Source organism: Drosophila serrata, unplaced genomic scaffold (assembly GCF_035046125.1).
Source record: "Drosophila serrata isolate PLE 108 unplaced genomic scaffold, ASM3504612v1 contig_184, whole genome shotgun sequence".
Lineage (NCBI taxonomy): Eukaryota > Metazoa > Arthropoda > Insecta > Diptera > Drosophilidae > Drosophila > Drosophila serrata.
Genome location: NW_028257082.1, coordinates 8,372,055 through 8,391,407, shown reverse-complemented (window position 1 = coordinate 8,391,407; position 19,353 = coordinate 8,372,055). Strand labels below are relative to the sequence as shown.

General features: G+C 38.1%; 2 protein-coding genes and 1 long non-coding RNA gene across 4 annotated transcripts; 2 read left to right on the top strand and 1 right to left on the bottom strand.

Moving 5' to 3' along the window:
- The first annotated feature begins 42 nt into the window (after positions 1-42).
- On the top strand, positions 43-1,217 carry LOC110179668 (uncharacterized). Its single transcript, XM_020947283.2, has 3 exons — positions 43-166; positions 226-340; positions 404-1,217. The coding sequence occupies exons 1-3, from the start codon at positions 79-81 to the stop codon at positions 1,191-1,193; spliced, it is 993 nt and encodes a 330-aa protein (XP_020802942.2). The 5' UTR covers positions 43-78; the 3' UTR covers positions 1,194-1,217.
- Positions 1,199-13,757, bottom strand: LOC110180860 (uncharacterized). 2 transcript variants are annotated; one of them, XM_086828901.1, is made up of 4 exons: positions 11,507-13,757; positions 11,323-11,440; positions 2,118-11,258; positions 1,199-1,519 (listed from the first exon to the last, which is right to left on the bottom strand). In XM_086828901.1, exons 1-3 carry the CDS (start codon positions 11,760-11,762, stop codon positions 11,150-11,152), a joined length of 483 nt encoding a protein of 160 aa, XP_086685027.1. In that variant the 5' UTR covers positions 11,763-13,757; the 3' UTR covers positions 1,199-1,519; positions 2,118-11,149. The 2 variants fall into 2 exon arrangements, with proteins under 2 accessions (XP_086685027.1, XP_020804198.2); XM_020948539.2 differs by having other exon boundaries at positions 3,074-11,258.
- A 3,399-nt stretch (positions 13,758-17,156) lies between these two features.
- LOC147644412 (uncharacterized) lies at positions 17,157-18,873 on the top strand. Its single transcript, XR_015270707.1, has 2 exons — positions 17,157-17,753; positions 17,810-18,873. It is a non-coding gene; the product is annotated as an uncharacterized LOC147644412 (long non-coding RNA).
- The last annotated feature ends 480 nt before the right edge of the window (positions 18,874-19,353 follow it).

Genomic DNA, 19,353 nt, shown 5'->3' with positions numbered 1-19,353 from the left:
TAACACCCTCATTGGAACCTATAAAAGCCTCTCAAAGGGGTTGAGAGCCATCAAAGTGTTTGCTCTCCTCCAGCTGAGATGAAGTGCCTCCTAATAGTATTCGCCTGGCTATCCAGCCTGTTCTTCTCCAGTGCCCTGGTGCACTTTAAGACTATGGAAAAGGGCTGTAAGTGGAGGAATCCTTTCTACCCATACCCTTAATTTAAATACTTACAATTCGTTTAGCAAACGGCTGTAAAATCAATGGCAAGGAAGTGGCTGTGGGAGAGTATTTGCAGGACGCGAATACTTGTGGTGCATATACTTGCCAGAATAAGGATGGAGATACTTTTATCCACTAGTAAGTCTTAGGAGCGATACAATAGTTTTAAAGTTTTGATAATAGATCCTGATTTCATTGCAGCTGTCAGATACCAGCTACCTTTGCGGAATGTCCTGAAACTGCTGTTGTAACCACAATTGATTTTCCACAATGCTGCTGGACCTGCGCCTCGTGGGGGAAATGTGGAGGAGGCAGTTCTGCGGGTGGCGGTGGATCCCCTCCAGCAGGTGGTGCCCCTCCAGCCGATGGTGGTGCACCTCCAGCAGACGGTGGTGCTCCTCCAGCAGACGGTGGTGCACCTCCTGCAGATGGTGCTGCTCCTCCAGCAGATGGTGCTGCTCCTCCAGCAGATGGTGGTGCACCTCCAGCAGACGGTGATGCACCTCCAGCAGAAGATGCTGCACCTCCAGCAGAAGATGCTGCTCCTCCAGCAGAAGATGCTGCTCCTCCAGCAGAAGGCCGATCAAAACACAATAAGAACCCCTTCAAATCCAAAATCCATCAAATTTTCACGCCATTGTTTAAGAAACCCCAAAAACCCCCAACAATTGAACACAAATTATTGGAAAATATCAAAATCAAAGAGAGTACTCCCATTGCCAATTATCCCACTGTAAAGATTGAAGGGAGTACTCCCATTACCAAACCCGTGGAAGAACCCATGATTAAAAGTCCCAGTGAGAAAGTGGCACAAATCTCTTTGAAGCCTCCCACAGAGAACAATCCCCAATCCCAACCCCAACCCCAACCCCAATCCCAACCCCAATCCAAACCCAAACCCCAACCCGAACCCCAATCCAAACCCCAACCCGAACCCCAATCCCAATCCAAATCCCAACCCCAACTCCAACCCCAACCCCAATCAAAGTAAATAAATATATTTATTGCATTATTATTATGATTTTTAAATACGAATTGGTTTCAAGCTTAAATATATGTATGACAGAACATTATGCACTTCATTTATCTTCGCTTTAAACTGACCCACATACACACACGTCAGATCGGGAGTGATATCCTTGCCTGACTATATTTCTGGTTTTCACTCGATTTCGAGCGAGATGAACCCTTCTCTCTCACACTCTCTATAGGTTTTTTTAATTAGCCGCCGCCGGCGAGCAAATCTGACCGAAAAAAAAAAAACAGGAAAAGGGTTTCAGTTGCTGCTGCTGCTGCTCCTGGGTCCTTCAACCCGGCCTGAAAAAGATTGAAAAATTATAAAAAACGAAGATCTTGCGGAATACAAGAAAAATTGAAAACCAGATCTGACAAGAGTATGGGAATGGGAATGGGCATGGACATGGGCATGGGATTGGGATCGGGATCGGAATCGAGGACTGAAGCAGGTAGGCTCGTCTCGGCTCAATGTCTTCCCCCAAAACACTCCCCTCGAGTGAAAGAGATTCGGCATGATGTACATTAAACGGGAAAGACAAGAATAACCAAAAAAAATTCAAAAAATTAACCACTGAAATCCAGAAAAGAGCTTTTTTTACCAGACAATTTGTGTTTATTAGTGAGCGGATGCAGTTGACACCGAAAGACCCTTACTGAAAGGACCCTTACAAGTAGTACAAGTCCTTATTAGTCACAAAATAAATAATAGAGCTAGGGGAAAGATCAATATAGTCATACAAATTGTATTTTTAATAAGGGTTATGACAAAATTTGAGGATTTAAATTATTTTTTAATATCTAATATTTAAATTTTTAAATTGTTAAGTCGAAATTCACCTTATATTTAAATTAGGAAAATCAATTAAGTAATCAATATAATAAATAAATTAATAAATACCAAAAACCCCTTTCATTTTAGATTTCATAAAACCAAAGATGGCGTATAACTGAGGAGAACGCTCGTTTCCGGCGTAGGGTACAGACTGCGCTGCCGACTGCGCTGCTCCTTTGCCGCACTCTTATTAATTGAGTGAACATGTCCATTTTTGGACAGCCCGCCAGAAGCGCGGGGAAATTACAATCCCAAAAAAAAAAGTAACAAGAAGAAATATCGAAAAAGAAAGCCCAAAAAAGAGCACAATCAAAAGTAGCCTTATTAACAACAAAAAACAATAATAATAACAAATCAGCAAACACACAGGGGTGCCTTACGTCGTTTCCAGGAGCAACGTAACCGAGTGCGACGTAACGAAACCATGCGGTCGCAACATGTTTCATGTTCGTTGTGAGCGAGATGGCACTAGGATTAGGCGCAACAGGCCGGCAGTGAGTGCCAGCTGCGAGCGAGAGCGGGATGGCGCCAGCCGCTGTGGCTGGCTAATAGAAATGCGACAACAAATAGCACCGGGCAGTTGGCTACAGGAGAGAGCGAGAGACGGCGAACAGCTGTGCAAGAGCATACACGTTCGAAGCGCCGCTGCTTTCGTCGACGTCGCAGCTGGGCTCGCGCGAATCGACTCCCAACGTTATTTTTACAGTCTTTACATTTTACAGTTGATCGTGTGCCTCGTGCGCCGGTGGACCTCAGAAATTCCAGAGAAGTGGAAAAAATGATTAGAGAGAAGACAAAAGAAAAGAAACAACAGCAAACAGTAACTGTAAAAATAAGGCAAAACCCTTGAGGAAATCAAAAGTCAAGAGGAGCGGACGACAAGTGCAACGAAACTCGGTCAAGTGTTAAGAGAAATTCCAAATAAAAACCTAATGAATTCTAATTCGTGATCGGCGTCTATCTGTGTGCCCTGTGTGTGGCTGTGTGCAAGAGCTTAACTTTCCGATACTTTTGACACCTACCGACTTCCAGTTCGACGCGTGTTTCACACATTTCCAGCATCGCCACAATCGTAGGAGCGTTCACCCGAAAAAAAAACCAAAAAACAAAACCAGAATAAGTAAACGCGCGAATTATATCTTTTACACGTGTCTGCGACTTTGCTGATTCATAGATTCTTTTTTGGCTGCCAAAAATAAAGAATTAAAGACAATTTTCCACAATCGATTAACATTGGAATAATGTAGGCAGCGCCAAAAGCAAAACGTGTTAATGAAAACCAACGGCCAAAAAAAGAACGACGGGAATTCCTGTAAGCGTTAACGGAAGCTAAACTTCATGTCATGGTTTTATAATCGCCACTGGCAACCGGAAAACAAATGTAAGCTCAGGTAAAACACAGGTGTTAGTAAGGCTAGCCCAGGAAACACAGCAAAAAAGTTTTAAAAAATATTAAGAAAACGGAAGTATTAAAACTATGACTTTTGAAGAATTTTGAAAACTTAAAACAATTCTTCTTAATTTTCGTTTTATGGAAAAATTATAGATTGAATGAACTGATGAACTAATATTTCTCTAGTTAAAAGTATACAAGATTTTTCATGTTCAGTTTTGTTTCGCTTATTGACTTCGCTTCTGGTTAAATTTTTACAGTTCAACAATTCCCGAAAATGTAAAAGAAAAATCTCAAGCAATTCATAGATTCACCAAAAAGTCTCAAGCCCCCTTTTTTTGTACGTACAAAGCTCAATTTCAATTTGATTAATCAATGAAAGCCACTAAAAGTACAACGAAAAGTACGAAAGAGGCGGGAAACCAAAGCAGCGGTACCGAAAAGCGCCCGAGGTAAAGGAGAAGTAGGAAGAGGAAAGAGAAGAGATGATGATGATGAAGAAGAAGAGGCTAATTGATAGTAGCAATAGTAGCAGCAGCGTTGCGGCAGAGAGCTGGCAGCGCAGCAACGCCCGAAGAAGGAAGCCGAGAAACCGTTACAATATGCGACAAAGGAATGTGTCACACTAACAAAAACAAAAAAAAAAATCAAATCACAAACGTAAACGTAACGGCGCGCAAGCCACGTCAGGCTTGATTCAAACATGTTCGAGGCAGCGCTGCCGACGCCGACTGAGAAACGATCACAGGCAGCGCTGCTGCTGTTGCCGGCGCTCGCAGCTTTCAATTTTAAAAAATTTTAAATCTTTTTTCAGTTCTCTTTTGGTGCTCGATCGTGACGGTTTATTTACCACAAATTATTAATATTCTTTAGCTTTTAAGGAGTGACTGCCGAAAAATGTGCCTACTCCAGGCAAACACACACACACTCACAACCAGTCTCTCGACCGCGTTGCAAAGTGCTCGATTCCGGAACTAGCCCTCTCTCTTTCGCTGCCTCTGCGTGCCGGCCCGCGAGTGTATGTGTGTGCGGGCGTTATTGTGCATGTTTCCGGTGGTCGAAAAATAAGCCGAAAAACAGAAATCAAGAATAATAAAACACGATAAAAAGTGTCAAAGCAACTGGAACTTTGTATGCTTGCGTGCTTGTGTGTGTGTGCGCCTGAGTTTAGGTGCATCTCGCGTAACAATAATAATTGCATTTATCGGCTGGCGCCAGCTTCAATTTAATTATAAATAACATCAACAAAATAGCACGCACACACACAACCGCTTGGAAAGTCAAAGTAGGCGTTTATAGCCGCCTCTCGCTCGCTCTCCCTGGGGCATCACGCGCGCCGGTACAAAGTTAAAGTTTGCTGAGCAACACACACTCACACACTCGCACACATTGCACTGAACTAATGGAGCCCGGCTTTGTTTTTGTGCTCAGAAAAAGACAGAAAACAGAGAGAGACAGAGAAAAAAAAAAATCAATACTCGTTATGGGATTAAATTTACAAAGCTAAAAAAATAACAAATGACACAAAAAACTATAACAACAAGCGGAAAAAGCGTTAAAATAAACTCAACGCCACAGAATCTCTGCCTTATCGCCAATGTTCCAAGGTTCCTTGGAGAACTTTGAGCTTTCCATTAAGGAGAGATTATAAAAGATTATAAATTAAATAAATATAAATTAAATACAAAATGAAGGCGTTTCCTGTGATACTTGCTGCTGCTATAAAGTCTGCAAGGACATCTGTTCACATCTTACCGGGCAGCATTAGATCTTTTTGAGATACCTCTAATACTGTCAGGTAAAGATGTCGTCCGTGTCCTTAACCATCTGTAATAAAACAACAACGAAAACAAAAAAAAAATGCCTCAAAATAATACCAAGAAAAACAAGTTTTTCAATTGTGCGTAAGCGTAAAGGCGATCGGAAGGAAGGAGAGGAGTGAAAACCGCGGGATGCGTACAAGCGGCTGAAAATTGGTCATAAATTCTTATTTTTTTGCAGCAGCCGAGCGACGCGTTTTTTGGGATGACATCAGTTAAAAAAATATATAAAAAAGAAAGAGAAAAAAACAAGAGGAGAGAGAGAGAGATCGTTCCCAATTCCCATTTTCAATTCCCGGACCCCGGCGGCGTGTCTGCAGGTAAACACTGTACAGTGTATATCTGAATAGAAGGAACTAAAAAAAAAGGGTTAACATAGTTTGCGACGAATTGTAGGATTTATTAAAATTTTAATTTACTTAAATTCTTATAAATTTAAATTTTGTTTATAAAACATCCATTATTACCTAATTTAAATTTTGTTTATAAAACATCCATTATTACCTAATTTAAATGAAAGTCAATAGATATCTCTACAAAATGAAAGGTAGAACTTTCTTTTAAAGGTAAAAACAACTATTTTTTTATAATAAATTTTCTGCAATCTTAAATACAAAACAATGTTCTATTTATAATAGTTTCGAATATAGTCCAAAACTCTTTTGAAAATCTTCTCACAATCAATTAATAATATATTTTATGTTCCTTAACTTGTGCTCAATTTGTATTATTCCCAATAACTTTGTCATAAACTTATTTATACACTAAATTATACTAAACATTGGTTAGTGCTTTGCATGTTCACTGTATCGTGTGGGCACTGTAGCAAAAATAAAATAAGCAAGAACTGGTAAAGATTGCTAGAGAAGAACCTATAAAAAATATATTTTATGGTTCCGCTTGCTTCTTGCTGTTTTAGCGGAGGCTGACTCGTTGGTTTCTTAATTTCATCGCGGCATCATTTAGTGACAAAAATTGTCTTCTTTTTATGATGATACCCTACCCTCCCCTCTCTTTCCTGCTTTATTGTCCACAAATTTACGATTATAGTCAAAGGCAGCAGCAGGTTGAGTTTCATTTCATTTTTCATTTCATTAGGTTTCTTTTTTTTCTCACTTGACTGCGGCATCTAAATGTTCATAATTTGAAATTAGAGAAATGTGAAATAAGAAACCGCAGGCATAATCAAATAATTAAATGCTTATAAATTGCCGAAACGTGATCGGGGAAAACGCAACTTGAAATATTATGATTTAATCGAGGACATGTGCTTATGGTTAAGCGTAATTGGGCGGAACTTTCAGATAATAAACATGTGTTTAAGAAATTGATTGTACCTGTCTAAGATTTAATAGAGTCTATGGATCAGAATAGTTAATTATGGAATCAATTATTTAAGCATTTTAAGTTAATGGAAATTCTTTTATGTTTTAAGAGTAGAGTTTAATGACTATAATTATGTTTTTGCCAAGATACTACCTACTAGATACTTGGCTGTTTAATAATATTAGTAAAAATATCTGTTAAAAGTTAAATAATTACAAATAACTTTGACTAAGTATTAGCTTCTTCGATTTAAAACTTTGCCCCCCTATCAGGGAAGTGTCCTTATCTCAAATATTACTTATTTCTGGCTTTTATAATTTCCCCTCAAGTCATCCACTTGAACTCTTACAACATTCAAAGTTATTGATAAGCATGGCCCAGACTAGATAACGCTTGGAAGCTGATCCCAGTCAGAGATTATATTTAATGGTTCTCTCTATATATATTTATATATACTCTCTCTTATTTTTTTCCAACTACAACACATCAATGTGCTGTTGAGTCTGTAATAACAGATAAAACAAATATAAATTCCAACGCTTGCCACCTGGCAAACAAGAGACTTAATTGTCAAGACTGTTCAGAGTTACAGCCACACTATATATATAGTATAATATATATGATAGATGGTGGGTAGAAGCCACACACAAGAGAGACGACTGGGTTTATTTAGAGTTCCAACGACAACAGAGAGATATATGACACGTACGAGGAGAGTGCTGGAGGGAATATAGGGATCGTAAAACCGTTTACAGGGCTTTTAAATTTTACTGTTTCTTGGCATATAGTAGGGTATTGTTTCTTGGGGGTTTCTGGCTCTGGCAGGGGTTAATCTAATCAGGAAAACGAAAAATGCGTTAGTCTCGGTCTGGTCTGGTCGAAACCAACACGATCCCCGAGAGAGGCGGAACGACCAACGTAACCAGAACGAATATAACACCTGTTGATGAACTTAGCAGCGGCTCTAATGAAATGTGCACACCTTGCCTCACCAGCTCCTCTACTCCCTCCTTGGTGTAAGTTTCCCCCTCGCCCCTGCTGTTGTCAGGTCGTAAACTTAACCCATTCGGTCTCATTTTCAATAAAAGACTGCATAAATCAATTAAAGCCACGGGAGACCTACTCTGGCCCTTCTTCCACCCCTTTGAATAATGCATAACTGGTTAATCCAATGCCTTGCCATTACCCCATCAGTACATCAGTAATATACTCCCGATTAGAGTTCGTGGTAATCCAAATGGGAGCGGCCACGTAATGAATCAATTCTTATAATTGAGTCCATCAAAGAGCTTTCACTGTGTGAAGTCAAGTGCCTGCGCCTAGGTGTACTTGTTGTATTTATTTTAGTATTCCCAATAATTCAATATCCCCCTGTAGTTATTTCTAGAATTCTGCCATTTCATAATTCCCTTGAACGGTCAAATAAATGCCTTCAAACTGCCAAGTCAGCAATCGTGTGACAATTTCACAAGCAACAACTAATTGCGGGCGTGTGTGGTGTTGGCCAATCTACAATTTAAATCGGGCAATATATAGAGGGTCCAGTTCCCAGATAGGGAAACACTTCAGAGGCCGTCCCAATGGCGCTGAAAGAGAGTAGTGCCGGGTGGTTATGTATCGATGGTGCGAGTGTTAATCGGAATAGTTCCCCCTATTCCACATGGCGCTCCAGAAGATAATGTCCACCACATGGAGTCATACCCAAGCCAACACGAAAAGTCCCTGCTTGAAAATTAAGGAGAGAATAAGCCAAAGATTTTATATAATTGTTATTTTCTACCAATTTATTAGCACAACTTTATATCTATGTAACTTGTGTAAACTTGTTCATATATTTTCTAGCATATTGATCTGAGGAACCTCCTAGAAACCCATAAAATTCCTATATAACTTAAGCCCTTAACACAAACTTTGGATCAAATATATAATACTCTTTAAAAGAGTATACAAAAACCAATAACGATCGATTCAAAATCTTACAATAGCAAAACCATTTCAGGCAGCCAACTTCGATCATCGATTCTGTCAGTGGCCAGGGGCAAAAATTTTGAAATTAATTTCATATGGCTGCATATCTCACCTTCGACATCTGATTTTTGAGTTGAGTTTAGTCTTGGCCCACCGAGATTTCATTAGTAATTATTTGTAACTGATTGATAAAAACCAATCAAACCAATTTCCTTAAGTCTAATCAGTATAAAGAATTCTAGGAATATATTTGGGGAAAATCGGAAGAAGAAAATTTCTATTCTCACTACCAAATATCATGGCATTTAAGTACCTCATATATGTATATATGGAATATATGGAGAGCTGCTACTATATCTAATCGGAACGTAAGGCGTAGAGTATCTAATCAAGAGCGATCCACAAGTGCGTTGGCAGGGTATCTAATCGTGGCGGACTATGGAGATACTAAACGTGGACAGTCCCAAAACCCGTTCCATATAGAAGTTTTTTTCCCCAGTGGATTAGGTTACCCGTAAGAAATGGAAACTGATTTTGGGTTGTACATATATCAAAAGAAATATATAAATAGATGAAAATAATGCTTTTATGTTTATATATAACCTATAATATAATCTGTAAACCTTACCTAATAGTGTACCAATAAATAAATACTTTTATGCATATATATATCAATCTTTTCCTATATATTTCTGACCACGATCATATCTCAGCTCAGCAACATACAAAGGGTATAGGAAGGAAAAGATTGTGCCTGGTGGGGGCACTGGAAATGAGCTCAAATCAAAATATTGAGCATGATTTATAAATTACGGACTGTAATATAATGTGCCCTGACACGATAATAAAAAAAGGGAGAAACCAAAGAAAGGCGATGAACTGCACCGATACAGACTGTGGGTTAAAAAGGGGCTCAATGAATGGGCGTAAATCAATTAAAGACTAACAAAGCAATCAAGATAGATTAATAATGTCGAAGACGAAGTCTCGGTAGGGTCATGAATGACTTATGCCAAGTCATGCAGTGTCAATCGGTGAATTGATTGTGTCACACTTAAGGGGAAATTACCGAAAATGCATTCGAAGTTCGAACATCATCATCATTTCTCACTTTTCAGCCTAATGAACTTACCATGTCGCTGAATGTCCAAAGAAGATCGCAGTAACTGGAGTGAACTGAAAACGTGAAAGCATATCTTTGGTTTGCCTTTATTTTTTGTACTCTGTTTTGTGCATTAATTAGTTAGACACTAATTTCCAATTCCGATTTCAGTCATGCAAATGTTAATTGACCACTTAACTTAAAACTTCATAATGATCGTTAATAATCGCTCGAAAGGAGGGAGCGCGGAGCAGCGACAACTGTAACCAAAAGAACAGGTTCAAGACCTTAACTAGCCGCCGTCCAAAAAAGCTCGTAAAAGATACAGATGCTGCAGCCCAATGCCAATGCCCACATGGTGGAGTCACCTCTCCGAGAGGGTCTCTGCTGAAGATGCGATGCGATCGTGTGAAACCGAATGGACCAGAGGAGCCTGAGGCCTGTAACTGTGCTTAAACGATCTTCTCAACTAACTCATTTAATATACCTTTAGACCTCATGGTTGAAGCTTTGAAGTTTTAATATTTTGTAGGCATTATGTAAAATATAAGAAACATGTTTTAGGCTTTTAGATTAAGTAGTATGTGGTGTATTTTACCAATAATATATATTGTGAACTCTTAAAAGAATATATTTAAAACACGTTTAACCCAAGCTTGATTTCAAACTAAAATATAAAAGATGTTTAAGCTTATGTTTAATGAATAGAAAAGGTCTTATAAAACTATATGGCTGGTAAATCTTACGGTTATTAACAACTCTCATAAAAGAGAGTTCTTCCAATTAAATGCACTTTAATGGCTTTGATTTCCCTTTTTTTATACTTTTAGTTAGGGAATTCAATTAGGCGTGGCCTTTCCGAATTCCCCACACAGTTATCTAAATTGATCTGGACCGCCATAGCCGGGGGTTTGGGTAACTGGAAGTGCAAGCTCATGGCTCATAATCAAGGGCAATGAAAGCTATTTCCTGCTGGCCCAACTTGATTGCATTGATTGCACGGGAAGGGGTCGAGAAGGAGGAGATGTGTCGATGTCGACTCGTGCCGGCACATAACAATGCCGCCAGTAGAGGGTCTCCTTAAGTCATCCAGCTAACAGCTCCCAGTTGCCGTTTTCCGTTTCCCAGTTACCAGTTACCAGTTACCATTAACCAATTCCAGTTCTTAGTTCCCCAGTTTGGTAGAGGCTAGCGAAACTAACAGAGCGCCTCTTGGCCACAGGTAATTGAACGCTGGCCCCAAACTCCAACCACTTCCACCTGAGCTACTGTGCACGCCTGCTCTTTAGCAGAGAACACAGAAAGAAATGATTGAATCATAGTGAATTGTGTTTAATAGATATGGGGATATGTCATTAATCATTACCAATCAACTAGTTAACAACATTTTGTTGCATTTTAGCTTTTGTAAACAAAACACTTTTATTAAGTTGTTATTATATTTTGTGGTTTTCAAATGAAATATATATTAAACTAACTCAGTATTTAGTTAATAGCAATCAATTACGTGAACGCAAGTCCAACAGCACCTGGGAAAAGGTTCTGCAGTGGATATGTAGTCAACTGAGCATTGTGCGAAGGGCAATGGTATCTGGCAACTAATAAAGAAAACACAAGAGGATTACATAATCATTAATAAATACTTAAGATTAAATTACTCACTACATAATGAGGGCTTTGCCATCTCGTCCTTCACAACGTATAACACCGCACGTGTTATTGTCCTGGACGAATTGTCCTACTTGCAGTTGCTCACCTTTTGCCGTTAGACAGCCATTAGCTAAAAAAGAGTTTAATGTCTCAAGTTTTGAATCTGGCATCTGAGGTTTATTCTACTTAAATGTACCGCCTTTTTTGAACTGAGCCTTATACACTAGGGGCCTTGAATAGGACACCCACAAGGCTGCCATCAGTATCCACAACAAGAAGTGCATTTCAAGTGTGGAAATATAACTGCCGGAGCTCAGGACTTGGAGGCCCCTTATAAGCCCTTGGGAGTGTCTGTCATCCGATCTGAAAGCATTGCCACCTGTCAACTTTATTAAGGATTTTAAGAATTTTTTAACGATTAAAAACTGGTGTGTTCCAGCAGCAATTCCCATAAATTTTACTTTTACAAATAGATTCAGAACACATTTTTTGAATAACTTGTGTAAATTTTAAGCAGCAATGTAAAATGCAATTTTTTGCACACCTAATTCCCAGTATTTTGAAGTATTTCTAATATTTTACCATCTCTTTAATTAAAGTTTTTACTGCATTAGTTAGCAATAACATGCAGGTCTGGTCTGAATTGTCAATATCATGGAAAAATAAGAAAAACATATTTTGAACTGCAATTTGCATTTGTTAAGCAATAAATGTGTACATACATTTATGTATTGGGGCCATTTTAGCGCCACCTGAAACTAATCGGCTTCATCCGCTCTGTAAGGTAATTAAAAAATATAGAAAAATAGGTAATTTTTTATCAGCCCGGTTATTTTATTCGGCCAAACATAATTTGTATTTCCTTGATAAAAAGAAACTCGATCAATTTTAAACATTAGTTTTAAAAGGAAGGTTTTTTATATTAGGTTTGTAGTTAGGTTTGTATCGTTAAACATATACATTTGAGACACATATATAAGCTGGCCTATTACCAATTTGTATCTTAACCCTATAAAATGCTAGACAAGAGATACTTTTCCCCTTTTTGCCAGCAAAGCTCAGTGAGCAATTAGTCCGCTAAGAAAATAAGCTGTCTATGGAGGCTGGTCCCAAAGGCATTATGAATATGCATGGACAACTGCTTTATAAGTGAACTCTACGCCCCTTAGTATATGGCAACCACCATAGCATATGGTATATATTATATAGTATAGCTGCCGCCTAACAGCCATCAACTGTGGCTATGTACGTATACGTTTAACACGTAAAAAATTATATAAATTTGCATAGAAATTGCAATGAACCTTAACTCGAATGTGGAAGAACATCTAAGCAACAGGTTAATGGTAACACTAGTCAGCTGGGTGTATATAGATTATTAATATAAACTATAGAAACTAAGAGATGATAAAATATTAACTTGTATTCCTAACATTTTTGTACTTGTTTTGATAGACTTCAATTGGTTATTTTGGCAAAGAAAATGATATACCTTTTGCTGTCTAGTGTAAGCCATTAAAAAGTAGTCACTGCTTTTAGTTTTTGTTGTTGCATTTTTTTGTAATTATTAGCATGCCAGTTGTTGTTGCTGTCAGCAGCAGACTTTTGAACCCGCTGCTCACAAGTGTAAATTAAATGGGAAATAAAACCCGAGAGAGAGAGAGAAAGGTTGAGAAATTAAGCAAAAATTTGTTCACCAGCTACTGTTGGTTAGTGTATATATACACAAATATATATGTATTTGATCCTAACAACCAAATTGTATTTTTTTTCTTTTATATACGAGTATTTTTCGCCTGTTATTTATAGCGCAAAAATTCTGTAGCAAGTTTGCCGCCGCGCTTAGGCCAAAGGAGTCTTCAGCATTCAGTCTCTGGTGTCTCCAGTCCAGAACCAAACCCAGTCCAGATCCAAGTCAGAGTCACAGCAAGCAGCGAACAGCAACAGAGTTATTAATGCTTGGAATTTTCATAATCGAAACGAGTTTTCAAGAGCCAGCAGTCGGCAGTCAAGCAAGGAAGCACGCGCGTCTTGGCCAGACTCAAACACAGACTCGCTCTCCTCTGGCTTTAATAACCAACGCCTCGCCCTCCCCTCGCAAATCGGGGCAGGTTGTAGAGTTATGGCCATGGCAAGACAAGCACACGCCTTGCGCGAACAGGTGAAGCGTTTAACTGGTGGAACTTCGAGGCTCCCAGCTTCGAGCTCCGAGCTCCGACCTCCAGCTCCTACTCCTCTCCAGCGGACATGGCATGGCATGGTGCAAAGAAAAATAACACACAAATTGCCCAGCAAAGTTGGCATTTGCTCAAATCAAAATTATGAAAATATTTTCCATATTTTAAAAGACACAAAAATGTTATTTCAGACATTGATTGGGTTCATACATTTTTTATATTTTTCAAAAGATACTTTAGTGTAAAAAAAAAATATATATATATATATTTACATTATATTGTGTTTTGTATATGTCAATTTATGTTTATTATCTAGGATTGTTAAGTCCTTAATAATACTTTTATATTTAACTTATATGTATTTTAAATGCTTACCGTTTTTGGTTCTGGTAAGTTACGTTTTGTACATTTAAAGTCTCATCTTTCTATCTCTATACCATTTGATAATTATTTTGTATTATTTTATTTTTAAACATTAACTAAAAGTAATTTCTCTGTGTGGAACTCTGACTCCTCCATTTGGGGTCTCCAATTGGCCTAAGTGGCCCCTAGAGTTGGACTTTGTGCACATGACAAGCAGCTGTTTGCTGCTGCATAGTGAAAAGGCTATGATCTAATCACTTATTTAAGAGATTTGTGTGATTTTTTTTTTTATTTATATTTTGCTATTTAAAAAATCAATTAAATCTGATTCAAATGATAATGAATAATTTAAAGGAAAGAGCAAAATAACACCAAGCCTAATCCTAAAACCCTTGACTTATTGACTTGACTATTTAATCTTCTTCTGACCTTAGTTTAAATCACAAATTAGGAAATAATTTAATCAATTTGTATAGCAAATATATAAACCCATCTGTGTAGACTTTGTTGTTAAACTATGATCATAAAATCTTAGATTTAGTATCAATATCCTAGAAGAGCCATCATGGGAATGCGTGTGTCCCCCTAACCAATGGTGGAAAGCGAGAAACCCAGATCCGCTCCAGGAATAGCATTGACTTATGCAAATGCTGGACAATCGCTTCCATCGCGTTGCATGCAGACCTTACCTGTGCCAGTGCCATCGCCCATGGCCCTGGCCGTGGCATTGCAGTTGCGAGTTGCAAGTTGCAAGTTGCGAGTTGCAGGTAGCCGGCCAAATGAATGAACGAGCAACCTGCTGCTGCTGGATGGCCAGGTAAAAGTTGGCAAAGGCTGTAATTTGCTTAAAAGCAGCGAACAAATAAAGGGTTTCAATGGCTCCCCAACTCCCAGCGACAGACGGAGATAATGAATTGCAGGAGGGGATTCGGGATCGGGTTTGAGTTCGGGTTCTTTGGCTGTCTTCTTATGACGCCGGACGACAGCTGCCTGCCGGGGCAGCTCTTGAGTTCATGTCAGTCTATGACTAGGATCATACAAAGTTTTAATTAAGAGTTTTGTTGGAAGTGGAGCCATAGCCATATTTAATTAGGACACATTTAGGAATATTCTTCAGGGTTTTTTTTTGTATCTAAAAAATATGTAAATGTTTGTGACTCATATGGCTTTTATTGATTAATAGAATTTATGGGCCATAAATTCAATTTAAGTTTACCTGGAAATTAATTTATTTCTTAAAATTCCCTATAATATATACAATTCTAATGACATGCTAATAAAATATACATTTTTATAGATATTTTCAACTACTTTTGAGGTATACTATAAATGATAGAAACCAAAGTTTATGATAGGATCAGGTATAAATAAAAGGTTTATAATGGGGTTTTATGTATAAGTCGGACAGGTCGGATCGAACAAATATATCATATAGCTGCCATATTTCTATCTTCCTGTCTCTCTTTTACTCTATTTCTGTTTTTTTGCCACTGTCTCTAAGTCTCTATTTCATTTACTCTCTCTTTCTCTCACTCTCTCTCCCGCTCTCTCTCTTTCTAAATCTCTGTCTTCTTCAGTAACTCTATCCCTCCCTGTGTAGCTCTAGAGATATCCCTTTCTCAAGAGATATCTATTTCTCTCCCGCGCTCTCTCGCTCACTTTCTCTATTCTCTCTCCTCGCAGACTATAAATAAAGCCACTGCACTCGCTCTGACCTCATTCTGTTCGTGGGCTGCCTAGTGTTTGCATCAACAGTGATTAGTGGTAGTGATAGTGATTGCTCCCAAAAATATCACCTGACGAATGGGATACATCTGGATAACTAGGAATTGAAGTCATTAAGATAACTTTGGTAAGTCTTAACCAAGACATTTTTATCATGTATTTAGATGCTATTGGAGGTCTCAGTCATAAGTCTAAGATAAGCTTATCTATTAATTCCCTTATTACCATGGACCCCATTACTAAATTATCAACTCTACTTTGATATTTCGAAACCGACTATTTTATGATTTCACTTGACCCCCACCAGAGAAACTAAAAATGTAAAAAACTCAACTAAAAACTGATAAGGAGTTCCGCCAAAATTGGAAATCAATTGGGACCCACACACACACACAGAGACCGCAGCCAAACCAAAATCCATTTAAATATCAAAAGTGGGGAACTGCTGCTGCTCCTGCTGATAAATGCCTGCAGGGGCTGCCAAGCGCGACTCCGATAAAGCAAATGAAGAAACCTAAACCCCAAAACCCCAAACCCCAAACTGAAAACCAAACAGAAATTGAAACCCAAACGATGCGAGGAAGAGGGGACTAGCAATTCCGTTTGGCTTATCGGAGTTGGAGCCAGGAATTTATTCATAAGCATTAATATTCCCGGGACTTGGGAGAACAACAGGTTCAGTCCGAATCACCGAAGTTCACTTGAACTCCAGTTCACGCAACAATCTTGCGACTGCCCAAGAGTTGGCTCTGACTCTGGCTCTGGAAATTGTTTAAGTATTTATTAAATTGCCCGGCTCTCCCAAGTGGCCGGCAGACGATGGCCAATCTGCACGATAATCATGGGGTGTGAAAAATTTATGAACGCCGCCCCGCACAGTCGTAGCTGCGCACGCGCAAAATGAGTATGAAAAATCCCAAACCGAAAAGTCCAGTGAATCCCAACCGAAGCGCCGCAGAATCTGACAGCATAATGAATATATATGAATCTGCATTAGGGTGGGATGATTTGTATAACCATGTGGAGTAGGAAAAATAAAAAATCCCCCTCAATAAAAGAGAGCCAAGGAGAATCCAAAGAAATTGGAATTAAAGAACTATCATTTTGTAGTAATTTATAATATGAAAGCTAATATAATATAAATTAAAATTAAATAGAAGAATTTAATAAAATGTTACAGATCATTGGATATAAATTTATGTATGAATACGAAAATATTTCTCTAATCTCCATTTAATTTGTGTTGAATTTGATTAGTATTTATCATTCTTATAATAATAAGCTTAGGATTAGCTCAGTCTGAGAGAGGGAATAAATTAATAAAAATGCATTGAATTATTTATGCAATTTAAAAATATAATCTGAATAATGCCAAAGCTTTTTGTAGTCATTTAATTAGAGAAAAATTGCACTTGTAATTATTTAAATAACTGGATTAAAATCTAATATGACTTACCTTTCCAATTTGAGCTTAAAATAAAGTCAGTAACCAATAACTAAGAACTAAAATTCTTTAAAAGGCACCCTAATAAACTCTAATTTATAAGATAATCATAACCATTTGATTTGATTCTTACACAGATCAATGCCTGGATATCGATGGATAGATAGATCAACTTTGGCTTCGTCGTGAGATCGACTTGAGTCATCAAGTGGCTAAGTGCCCAGCTGGCTCTGACAGCTCCGCTAGTCTCAGACCTCTCGATCAGATTTATGGCCTGTTAAAATGTCCGCCGCCAAGTGCCAGGCAATTGGTTAAAAGCTACAAGCGTCAAAGATGCAACACGCTCGATAAAGCCCTGGAAACAAACAAAACAAAACAAAAACCAAACCAAGAAACAGACAAAACAACTAAAACAACAAAAATAAAGGGGGCAATAAAACCACAAGAGGAACGCGCCACAAGTCCCGAAAAGGATCCGCAAGGAGCCCCCTGGTTCGGAGTTCATAAATAAAAGATGGCAAATGATCAACGAAAAGGGCTTAAACAATGGACCAAGTCCCGAAGATGCTGGAAGAAAACCCAAACTCAAATATGCAGACGTGACTTATTTAGGACAAATTGTTTGATTTACGTTAAGCAATAAAGGCAATAAAGTGAAAGGGTTTAAAACAGGTTGATTAAGAGAGAAATGAGGAAAATAATTTAAAAAAACCTAACACTAAAGTGAATCGAAGGTATCTATTATTTATTAATTCAATTTAATTTAATATATTTGATTATTTCCTTGAAGGTAACCCATCCTAGGCATCTTTTGGAGTTCCAAAGTGATTCTCACGCCGCTTCGGGGAGAGTTTTGAGTGTCGCCAACTCAAAATCCAATCCCAGAGCTCAGGCACACAACACAGATAAACTGGGACCAAGTCGCAGTAATTTGACACCTTCAACACTTTGGCTAGGACAAGTGTCTGTGCGGCAGATTAGGGCCTCTCTAGACTCTGGAGGCTCTGGAAGGAAAATGAGTGAACATGGGACAGGACACGCTTGATTGGATCGAGGAATGGAAAGAAGGTCATTGGTCCGCATCGCACAAGGCAGTCAATGCCTCGGTATCATCGTTGATCTCCGCCCGGGGACCGTGGCCTTAACTTATTTACGAGTCGCTTTGAATATTTAATTCCAACGATTGGTCGGTCCTTCTAACCCAAGTCGTTGAGATCCCACAGTTCGACACTCTCTTCCCCCTTTTCCCCATCTGCTCTAAGATATTTTCTATCTCGAGTCTTTGGCTTTGGCTTGGGGCATAATTAAAATTTATGGCCAGTGCGCTTCGAGTCAATTCATTAGTCGCCCTCTAGACGGGGCCTAATTAAAAAGTTTCATAAATTTCCCAAAAAAAAAACTCTAGCCACCTGTTGATCGGCCAAGGTGTTAGTGTGTTTGTGTGTGACCAATTCTGTGAACTATAAAGTGTTTTGAGTCGGGTCAAAGTTGATCAAGACCGGCCAAATTGCAGGTCGAATGGGGTTAATAGTTAATAGATACAAAAAAAAAATAGTGGTAATAACTTGGTTGCTACGTTAAAAATCATAAAAGATACTTTTTAAAGTTTCAAGTTTATTGGGCCAAGGGAGTTTTTCTTCTATACTAATGTCTAAATTTTGTTTGTAAAGTATAAAGAATATATGATAATACTTTTTATAAAGTTGTTTTTTTTAGAGAGAATGTAAAGGGCATTTAAGACTATTTAAAATGAATTCAAATATATGCAGAAACAGTAATGTAAATCAAAGAAATATTTAAAGGAAATACAATTTAAAAAAAATATATAAATACAAAAAAAGTTATAATAATTTTATATTTTAATTTTTCGATTCTTCCTATGGCAGCTAAATATATGTATATATATAGTCCACCGATTCGCCATGCTCCGACTTATATACTAGTAAAATTATATAGAAGAATAACTCCATAGTTTCTTTCAAATAAACTTAAATTGGTTTCAAAACTAATCTCGCACATCTGAGCATATGATTCCCAACTGGTTCTAACATCCCCGGAACGAAGTGACTTCTGCCGGCCAAGTCTCAGAAATGTGTTGTGTTACAAAAGTTGCAAGTCATTGTTTATTAGTGTTCAAAGTTAGTAATTGATCATACATATTTACTGGTTATAGATACTTACTGGTCATAGAAATCTACTTTTCAGAGTTACTTACTGCTCATAGTAAATTAGTGCTCATTGTTAATTACTGATCATAGTAATTTACTGATTATAATAAACTCACTGACCATATTTACTTAATGTTCATTGTTACTTACTGATCATAGTAACTTA

What these genes read in the sequence shown, in the direction of transcription:
- LOC110180860 (XM_086828901.1), bottom strand. Translation starts at nt 11,762, where the DNA reads ATGGGAATTGCTGCTGGAACACACCAGTTTTTAATCGTTAAAAAATTC. An exon ending in GGCTCAGTTCAAAAAAGGCG is followed by an intron (nt 11,441 to 11,506) that starts GTACATTTAAGT and finishes ACTCTTTTTTAG; the next exon opens with CTAATGGCTGTCTAACGGCA. An exon ending in GGCAAAGCCCTCATTATGTA is followed by an intron (nt 11,259 to 11,322) that starts GTGAGTAATTTA and finishes TTTCTTTATTAG; the next exon opens with TTGCCAGATACCATTGCCCT.
- LOC110179668 (XM_020947283.2), top strand. Translation starts at nt 79, where the DNA reads ATGAAGTGCCTCCTAATAGTATTCGCCTGGCTATCCAGCCTGTTCTTC. An exon ending in TAAGACTATGGAAAAGGGCT is followed by an intron (nt 167 to 225) that starts GTAAGTGGAGGA and finishes CAATTCGTTTAG; the next exon opens with CAAACGGCTGTAAAATCAAT. An exon ending in GGAGATACTTTTATCCACTA is followed by an intron (nt 341 to 403) that starts GTAAGTCTTAGG and finishes ATTTCATTGCAG; the next exon opens with CTGTCAGATACCAGCTACCT.